General features: G+C 44.6%; 3 protein-coding genes across 3 annotated transcripts; 1 reads left to right on the top strand and 2 right to left on the bottom strand.

Moving 5' to 3' along the window:
- Window positions 1–486: 486 nt before the first annotated feature.
- LOC125200552 (cation/H(+) antiporter 15-like) lies at window positions 487–3080 on the top strand. The gene is made up of 2 exons (XM_048098211.2): window positions 487–798; window positions 872–3080. The coding sequence occupies exons 1-2, from the start codon at window positions 577–579 to the stop codon at window positions 3026–3028; spliced, it is 2379 nt and encodes a 792-aa protein (XP_047954168.2). The 5' UTR covers window positions 487–576; the 3' UTR covers window positions 3029–3080.
- A 1037-nt stretch (window positions 3081–4117) lies between these two features.
- On the bottom strand, window positions 4118–4619 carry LOC125200566 (histone H4). Its single transcript, XM_048098223.2, has one exon. It carries the CDS (start codon window positions 4555–4557, stop codon window positions 4246–4248), a length of 312 nt encoding a protein of 103 aa, XP_047954180.1. The 5' UTR covers window positions 4558–4619; the 3' UTR covers window positions 4118–4245.
- A 1945-nt stretch (window positions 4620–6564) lies between these two features.
- Window positions 6565–9488, bottom strand: LOC125219721 (uncharacterized). The gene is made up of 2 exons (XM_048121768.2): window positions 8555–9488; window positions 6565–7485 (listed from the first exon to the last, which is right to left on the bottom strand). The coding sequence occupies exons 1-2, from the start codon at window positions 9448–9450 to the stop codon at window positions 6849–6851; spliced, it is 1533 nt and encodes a 510-aa protein (XP_047977725.2). The 5' UTR covers window positions 9451–9488; the 3' UTR covers window positions 6565–6848.
- Window positions 9489–9797: the final 309 nt, after the last annotated feature.

The following is a 9797-nucleotide window of genomic DNA, read 5'->3' as shown; positions in this document are numbered from 1 at the left end:
CTTCGTCTCATTCAAGATGATCATCTTTTCTTTTTTGTTTGTCCCAATCAATATTATCATTTTTCAATTTTGGAAATAACCTCCTCTCATTAAAATATTCAATTACCTATTTCTTCTTTACTTTATTTCACCTAACAACACATCCTAAAATCTCGTGCCACTCAAGAATGTGGTCATTTTGAGCAGGACGAAGGGAGTATATAGATAAGATTTTATTAATAAATATTCACACCAATTATAATGCTACATCTATTTATAGTAAAAAAATCTCAATTTATACACACGTAGTTATTGAACAGAGTATACTTGTATAATACACTCTATAATCATGTAAAAAATTTAATGAGTTTATTACATGTTTATGTCAGGCATATACATCAAAAGAAAAGCTATACATAGCCTTATTTCCTTAACAACCATTCAACAAATGTGAAGGTGTGTTGAAAGTAAGAATGCATTCTTCATTTCATCCCCTTTTCCTCCATCTTCATCCATCACAAAAATGGCCACCAAAACTACCAAATAGTTTAGAAATTCATCCAAAAAGAAGAAAAACAACAAGAAAAAGACAAAGCCATGGATCCTACAACGGCAGGAAACATAGCCGAAGGAAACAGAAACATCGTCTGTCAATACAAAGACAACGTTGCCACATTCGGAATCTGGATCACCCGCAATCCACTAAACTTCTCCCTTCCCCTCATCCTCCTCCAGCTCGCCGCCATCTCCCTCGCCTCGTTGCTCATCGAGATCTTCCTCCGCCCCCTCGGCCAGTCCTCCATCGTCGCGCAAATCCTCGTAAGCCCCGTCCCTCCCCGGAGGACCGGAGGTGGTAACGAATTATAACTGATTCACGTTTTTCCCCGCGCAGGGCGGCATATTGTTCGGACCCTCGGTGCTCGGGCACGACGGCATCATGGGGAACATCCTGTTCCCGGCCAGAAGCATGCTCACGCTCGAGACCGTGGCCGTGTTCGGCATCATGTTCTTCCTCTTCGCCATCGGAGTGCGCACCGACACGAGGATGATGGTCAGGCCGGAGAGGCAGGCCGTGGTGCTCGGCTTCACGGCCATCTTCGTGACCCTCGTGTTCTCGTTGTGGCTGACGATCTTCCTCGCCACCCACGTCGCCATGGACAAGTCACTCGCCAAGGCCCTCCCCTTCTTCGGGGCCGCCCAGTGCCTCACCGCCTTCGCCAACGTCTCGTGCCTCCTCATCGAGCTCAAGATGGCCAGCTCCGACCTCGGCCGAATCGCTAGCTCCACGGCCATGTTCACCGACCTCGTCGGGATGTGCCTCTTCATCACAATGGCGGGCGTGCTCCAATCCGCCTTCGATGTCAAGAAATCGGTCCAAGCGCTCGGATCGGCCTTCGTCTTCGTCAGCATAATGGTTCTCATCATTAGGCCTCAGATTCTCAAGTTAGTGAAGAAAATCCCCGCAGGGAAGCCATTGGGGCATAACTATGTCTTCATTTGTTTCACTTGCATTCTCATTGTTGGACTCATCACTGAGGTGATCGGGCAGCACTTCATGCTGGGGCCGCTCGTGCTCGGCTTCATCACCCCGGACGGGCCTCCTTTAGGCGCCCCGATGATCTCGAAGCTCGACCTCCCTATCGGGAAGTTCCTCTACCCGACCTTCCTGACTACAAGTGGTATCAAGACAAACATCTTCAGCATCAATCTCCGGAGCTTTGCAATCTTGGCATTTGTCATCACTTCCTGCTGCATCACTAAAATTCTGGCCATTATGATCGCCTCCAGATTCTGTAACATCGGGCTACAAGACTCTGTCGTCGTCGGCCTCGTATTGAACGCGAGGGGCATCTCCGAGCTCCTCATGTTCAATCTGTGGCGCGACGGCGGGATCCTCACGGATCAGGAGTTCGCCCTCAGCGTGATCTCCGTCGTCGGCGTGATGGCGGTGATCACGCCGCTGATCCGGCTTCTCTACGACCCGACCCGCCGGATCATGCCCACGAAGCGGAGGACTATCCAGCACTCGAAGCGCGAGGCCGGGCTGCGGATCTTGCTCTGCATCCACAACCAGGATAACGTGCCGACGATGGTGAACCTCCTCGAGGCCTCCCACGCGACCGAGATGAGCCCGATAGGGGTCGTCGCGGTGGTCCTCGAGGAAGTCGTCGGCCGGATCACCGGGATGCTCGTCTCGCACCAGACGACACGGTCGCTCGACCCGAACAACGTGAGGTCGAACCAGATCGTGAGCGCCCTCCGCCAGTACGAGCTCTACAACCAGACGTGCGTGACCATCCAGCCCTTCAGCGTCGTGTCGCCGCTGCAGACGGTGCACGACGACATCTTCCGGGTGGCGATGGACGAGAGCGCGACGGTGATCATCCTCCCCTTCCACAAGCACTGGGAGATCGACGGGTCCATCGGGTTCATCAACAAGTGCGTGCAGAGCATGAACGTGAAGGTGCTCGAGCACGCGCCCTGCTCCGTGGGGATCCTCGTCGACCGCGGGGTCCTCACGGGGCAGCTCTCCATCCTCAGCAGCCAGTTCGCGTACCGCGTGGCGGTCATCTACATCGGCGGGGCCGACGACGCCGAGTCCCTCTGGTACGGCGCCCGGATCGCGGGGCACGACAACGCGACGCTGACCGTGATCCGGTACCTCCTCTACGGCTGCGACTCGGCCCGCGAGCGGAAGCACGACAACTCCCTGATCGACGAGGTGAGGCAGCAGAACATCGAGAACCAGGACTTCGTTTATCAGGAGCAGGTGGTGAAGGATGGAGTGGGGCTGGCCTCATCCCTCAGGGCGCTCGAGAACTGCTTCGACTTGTTGATTGTGGGGAGGAACCACCAGTCCCAGATACTGCTGGGCCTCGGGGAGTGGAGCGAGTGCCCCGAGCTCGGCGTCGTCGGGGACATACTCGCGGCGCCGGACTTCGGGAGCACGGCATCCGTGCTGGTGCTGCAGCAGCAGAGGATGAGAGGGGAGAAGCTCATTAGTCGGGTGATGAAGCAAGGAAAGGAATCCATAAATGGATGTTACTAGTTTTATTCTCTCTTTTTGTACAAACTTTTGTACAAAATCAAATTCATGAATCACACCAAACATCATCCACAGAGTTTTTTACCCTTTTTGTACAGAAAAACTCAGTTTCATGAATGACACAAAACATGAGATGGAAATTGGAATAATCCCACTGTTTCATACCATCAATCAAGACAAGAATTGCAGATGCATAGATCACATAAAGAAATGAACCTATTGAAGCCCATTCAATATAATCTGACACTTTTATTTGAAGAAAACTTGTTAGTAAAGAAAATCTCATGCTTTTCTAGATGTTCATTCTTGTCTCATACAGTATACTACTACTAGAAGTCCGATTTCGACTCAACAGTTTTACCTAATCCGAGAAGATAATTCGAAACACCAGGTAAACATATTGAAAGGGCTACTACCTGTAGTGGCATACAGGCACACCAACCGCAACAACTCGGATCCCATTTCAGCAGCAGTTAGCCGATGCAGGCTCGTACTCCTGCCAATTCAGTGGCGGCCGATAGTGACAAGAGGTTTCAGGGTCTCTCCGGCAATCCTACCAAATTTTAACAAAATAGCAAGACATGAATTGAATGTGCAAAGATCACACAAAGAAATGAACACTTCAGAGTATATCAAGCTCTATAACCAGCATACAATGGATCAAATTTTCATATGATTTTCAATTTCCAGCAAATTATTGTCTTCAACACATCAAAACATTGTGCTCATCATGTCAAGAACAATCTGCACATCAAAGACATTTTTGCAGATACAAATTAATCTAATCAAACAAATCTACAATAGCAGCAGCTTATCCAATCCCCAATTTCATCATTCTTCAATCACACAGCAATTGATCCAACCTTAAACAACAATTCACTACTCTATTTGAGAGAGAATAGAAATCAAACCTATCATCCATTTACTGATCGGGCTGTTCCTGCAAATTGCAACGGAAAGCTCCACCTCAAGCTCCGCCACTCAATCAGATTTCAGCACAATTTCAGTATGATTTCAGTGCTTATTTAGGTGAAATGAGAAATTATTAGTGAAATACAGAGAAAAAGTAAAAATTGTGAAATAAAAAAGGCATTTCTCCAACAAGATATCTCTTCCATAGATGAATTAAGATAGTAAAACACCAGATCTACAAACATCAACGATTTCAGCTTCTAAAAATAACAAAATCACAGCAGAAATTCAACAAATTAGAGAAAATCTCAGCCGCCGAAGCCGTAGAGCGTGCGGCCCTGCCTCTTCAAAGCGTAGACCACATCCATCGCAGTGACAGTCTTCCTCCTGGCGTGCTCGGTGTAAGTCACCGCGTCTCTGATGACGTTCTCCAAAAATATCTTGAGGACTCCCCTGGTCTCCTCGTAGATGAGGCCGCTGATCCTCTTCACGCCGCCTCTCCTCGCCAGGCGCCGGATCGCCGGCTTCGTGATGCCCTGGATGTTGTCGCGGAGCACTTTGCGGTGCCGCTTCGCTCCGCCCTTGCCCAGCCCCTTGCCGCCCTTGCCGCGCCCGGACATTGTCGAATTAGAGAGATTTGTTGTTGAATTTGGTGAGTTGAGGAGATGGAATTTGTGGTGTGGAGATCTGGATTTCGCAGGGGTTTTGAAGGGGGAGGAATTGGGGAGAGGAGGGAGATTTGAATTTTTGGGGATTTGGGGATTTGGCGGAAATGTTTTGAGCGGTTGGATTTGGTGGTGATGAACGGCTGAGATGGCGATCTGAGTGAGTTTGTGGGGTTGGTTTTCTGCCGTGAGATATATGAGATCGACGGTTGGGATTAAATACCCTGATTTTCGGATAGCTGACGTGGCGTTAAGTTACAAATGAAATGACGCTTTTCATTGCAATAAAATATTAATTCCATTGGCACTGGCTTTTGGCTTTGGTATTTTGATTTTTGAGTGTCACAAATATAATACTATAAGGGTGTGTTTGGTTTGGCGTTTAGGGACAGTTAGTGGATGATTTCTGACATTTTCTAATGTTTGGTTTGAAATATACCGTTTTTGAACGGCCTGAGTAAAAGGACCAAGGCCCGCCTTAAAATGCAATTTTCGCCAGTTAGCAATTCTTCCCAAAAACCTCTGATACCATAACTCATCACTTTCACAAAACAATTAAATACTCTGCATTTACTAATATAGTACTATAATCCTCCTTTTTATCCCCAACAACCACATTTATTCCTTCTACGCAATAAAAATTCTTCAAGCTTTCCTTCCTCCATTCACGTTTTCTATAAGCTCTCCGACGAAGACGGTAGCAAATACTCTGCATAAAACTTCATCATGTGAGAAGGTCGCCGCACACACCCAAGGTCGGACACAATTAGTAGGAAAAGCCCTAATTTTTTTTGAATCAACAGCGGAAATTCCCTAATTTGACGGAAATAACCTCTTCTATCGGCCGGCCGAGTGGGTTTTATAGGAAAGCAGCAGCCATAACCAACACCGTGCGGGTTGCCGCAACGCAGATGGCCTCCGTCGACAACCTCTCCGCCAACTTCGCCACCTGCTCTCGTTTGGTGAAGACAGCAGTCACCGCCGGAGCCGGAGCATAGCAGATACCGCTTGCTAGCTAGGGATTCAAGCATTTGGTTCTCGGATTGGGAGCAATGGGAGCAACATCTTGAATGCGGCTAAGCATGTGATTTAAAATTGGATGGCACAGGTGGAAATTGTTCTTATGAATATGACAATATGACAAACCAAACATAGAAAACACAATTGGGTCATACTTAATTGACAAACCAAACAATTGTACAAGAAACCATTACTCAAGAAAAGAACTTTGCAAACCAACCTCCACCCTTTTCTTGAGTAATGGTAAAGGCCGAACCAAACACACCCTAATAGTAAAAATAAAGACCACGAAAAATAGACAAGTTTTATCATTTTGGTCCGTCTATAAAAAATAGACTGAGTTAAAAAAAAAAGTTTTCAACCTATACTAATCTTATACATCATTCTAAACGCGGATTTCACAATCCACTAACACCCATTTCACTATCTTTTCTCTCTCTTATTTTTCATATTTCTTGCTTATTTTATTAATTATACATTAAAATCCGTGTTTCCTTACAATTTTGTCTACTTTTTTATGCACGGAGGGAGGAGTATACTTAGAAATTAAATGTAACCTTTTTTTTCAATTGAAATTAAATGTAACCTCTCATTTCTTTAAATATTTCATAATTATTGTTCGTTGTAATTTGTATAACTAGTTAGCTCTACGCATCTACCTATTAATTATTCGATGCTAATTAATCTTACATAGAGACAGGACCGACATTTTACAATAAAAATATCTGATAATGACTCAATTTTATTGTAATTGTCACAAAATTTAAACACTCACACGTGCATCTATAATTTTTGTGACACAAAAAAGTTACAAGTAAAACATTCCATGAAAGGTCAGTCTTATTCAAAATAAATGTTTTTTTTTTCATTTTTCCTTTAACTCTAAATATTTTATCCAAAATCACAATACAAATATAGGCACAAAGTAGTACTACTACTATATTGTAAAAATTGAATATTTTATTTAAAATCACAAGAGATGTGAATATACTACATTGTCACAACTAATAATAATATAATTCAACGATTAAATACTTGAAATTTATATAACTATTCAGATTCGAATCAACGCCAACTACAACAACCGCTAATTGTTTCAATTCCGAACACCTACACCACTAAATTAAGGACTTATTCCACCAACCAAAACCACCTCCAAACATTAAAAAATAATCCCCAAATCAACCCTAGTAACAATCAATCAAACACAAACAATATACATCAATCTAAATGAGAGTAATTTGCAAGACCTCTCTAAACTCCAACCTCTTAGTCTCAGTATAAAAAGTCCTATGCTTATTAGGCCAATAAGTCAACCAAATCCACCCCTTAATCTCCCACTCCATCACCCCTCCCAAACACCCCCTCTCCACCTTCCAACTCACACTCTCCCCATACTCATCTCCGGCGAATATCACCCCTCCCTGCCGCGTAAACGGCCGGTTCACGTTCGAGTACCGGTTCTTGAACCACGCCCTCGGGTGGAGCAGTGCCAGCCTGGACGGCCTCGACGAGAACACCTCCCTCCCGTCCTCGCTGTCGTGGAGGAACCAGTTCAGGTTGGCCGCGTTCCCGTACACCGAGGGCTCGAACTTCCACGGCCGCAGGCTCGTCGTGTGGCTCTCCCCGGCCGAGAAGTGGAGCCCTATCCCGGCCGGGGGCTCGAACGAGGCCTCGATCCCCTTCTCCACGCCGATCTCCCTGGCCGCGTTCTCGGACGACTTGCCCACCGACACGCTGATCACGCTCGCCTGCTGCATCGGGGTCATCTGGAGAGCGACGCGCGACGGGAAGTGCTTCTCCCCGGGCCCCGCGCCGCGCTCGCTCATTAGGGTGTCCGTTAGGAGCTTCACAACGTCGCATCTGGTCAAAATTGAAACTTTGCGTGAATGCGTCTTACCAACTGAATTGCGCGAACGTGTAATTAAAGAGTAAAATTAAATTAGACGTGAAGAATAATCAATATTCGAAATAAAGATGTATGTACAATGTATAGTATTTTGTTTTTTATAGTTGGACTAGTCTAGTATATGCCCACTAACTTTTAAAGATGAAGACGACAACGCCATAACGAATATTTCATGTACTATACAGTAATACAGAGTTTTTCTTTTTGTATAGTGAAATTAAATAATGAAGAAGTGCGTATGGTTTTAATTAACTAGCACTTTTGCAAAAAAAGTAATAAGTACTGTATAATCATATGAGTAATAGAAACTCTAAATAATTATGGATGGAACTAGTAAGGGGATACTGGGGGGGTTTATGTCCATAAAAAATTAATTGATTTCTAATTTTTCAATTTTAAAATTTTCGTAAATTCTCAAAAAAATGTTACCAATATAAAAAATTATAAAAATAATTGAATCCCTACCAATATTGTAGAATCGCAGTCTAAATATAATTGAATCCCTAGAATATTGTAAAATAATCATATGAATAATAGAAACTATAAATAATTATGGATGGAATGTAGAATCGCAGTCTAAAACATTATAAACATAATTGATTCCCTACCAAAATTTATTTCTGCCTTCGCCACTAGAAATAATTACTCTTGATTCGATCAATCCATAAAATTGAGAAATGTGAGAATTAATTTTGAACATAAAATGAATATCCCTAGTCCTAGATATAATTCATGAAAACTATTTTAATACTCACATATAAGAAGGCTTACATTAAAATCTTTCCGTTTAAAATCTACTACTACATCATCAATTTGGTTTCCCAATAAAATAAATAACTTAGATACACAAACAAATACACTTAGCAATTTAAGCTATCAATTTTGATAACGACTAATGTTTAACCAAAAACAACAGCGATATTCTAACAAATTCACATGCATACCTCTCAAAAATCAAAAGTCCACAATACATTAATTAATAAACAATTCACAATATAATTTTAAACTTAATGATGCAATTACCTTATATTATCGGTATTAACCTTAATTTCAATCCACTTCTGATGAACCGCGACCCTATGATTAAGCTGTATGACTCCCTCCAGCTGATGATAATTCAGCGAGAAGGCGAGCCGGTCGTCTGGCGACGGCCCGCTCGCCTTCACGATGGTCATGGCTATGATAGGGCAGTACAGCTGCACCTTCCACAGCCCGACCATCGAGAAGCTGTAGGAGAACAGCTGCAAGGGCGTCTCTGGTGGAGACGCCCTTGCGGCCTGCATCTCGGCCGTCCAGTTCGTGATGGCGAGATTCATCGACCTCATCCACCGCTCCTCGACGCCGGACCCCATCTGCCGCATCAGCATCTTCGACGCCTCCCTCGTCTCGGGGCGCGCGAGCTGCTCCCTGAGCGCCTGCAGGCACGCGCCCCGGAGGTCGGCCGGGGCTTCGTAGATGCAGACTACGAAGCACAGGCCGACGAAGGCTGCGTTGAAGGTCTCGGCGACGCGGTCCTGCAGCGGGTAGCCCCGCGGCAGGCGGACCGAGGACGAGGCTCCGCTCCTGGTGGAGCAGTAGCGGAGCACGTCCTCGATGAAGTTGCATAGCATGGCCGCGACGGGGGCAGTACTGGTGCTGGTACTGCCGCCGTCGCGGTCGATTAGGGTTTTGGAGGTAGGGTTTGGTGTGATTTTTTTGGATGTCCATAGAGGGATTGGGATGTTGTAATTGGCAGTTATGGAGAGAGAAATTTTGGAGTTTTTTAGGGTGGAGAGGGAGAGGTTGAGAGATGGGTGGATTGAGGAGGAAGGGCAAAGGTTGATGGATTTGCAAGTGGTTTCCCATTGGTTGATTGGTGGGAGGTTTTGGATCCATGAATATATGTTTGGAAATGAAGAAGAAGAGGAAGAAGAAGCCATGAGAAATTAAATAAAAAATTAGTGTGTGTTTCTTTATTTAAAGAGGTGGGGAAATATTCTATAAGGAATTTATAAATAAAGGTGTGAAAAAGATGAAGTGGGAGATTTTAATGAATAAATGTTTGGTAATATGAGGTGGACTAGCTCTTGTTAAGGGAATAAAAATTTAGTGGTGTGAACTTATTGTCACGTGGTGTGTTGAGCTGATTAAAATTTTACTATTTTCCCTCTTTTTTATGTAATTATGATTGGTTCGAACATATTGTCATGTGCATGCCAACTCCGATAATTTTGAAATATTCTAGTAAGTACTAAATATTTTACTAATTTTATTTTAAAACTAGTTA

Source organism: Salvia hispanica, chromosome 2 (genome assembly GCF_029641045.1).
Source record: "Salvia hispanica isolate PSC_SH4W2 chromosome 2, Shi_PSC_v1, whole genome shotgun sequence".
NCBI classification, from domain to species: Eukaryota; Viridiplantae; Streptophyta; class Magnoliopsida; order Lamiales; family Lamiaceae; genus Salvia; species Salvia hispanica.
The sequence above is the reverse complement of the archived record's forward strand: the minus strand, read 5'-3'. Positions and strand labels throughout refer to the sequence as shown.

Excerpts from the sequence above, each read along its gene's own strand:
- LOC125200566 (XM_048098223.2), bottom strand. The coding sequence starts at position 4,557 with ATGTCCGGGCGCGGCAAGGGCGGCAAGGGGCTGGGCAAGGGCGGAGCG.
- LOC125200552 (XM_048098211.2), top strand. The coding sequence starts at position 577 with ATGGATCCTACAACGGCAGGAAACATAGCCGAAGGAAACAGAAACATC. Across the intron at positions 799-871 it reads CCATCGTCGCGCAAATCCTC|GGCGGCATATTGTTCGGACC; the intron begins GTAAGCCCCGTC and ends TTCCCCGCGCAG.
- LOC125219721 (XM_048121768.2), bottom strand. The coding sequence starts at position 9,450 with ATGGCTTCTTCTTCCTCTTCTTCTTCATTTCCAAACATATATTCATGG. Across the intron at positions 7,486-8,554 it reads GTTAATACCGATAATATAAG|ATGCGACGTTGTGAAGCTCC; the intron begins GTAATTGCATCA and ends AATTTTGACCAG.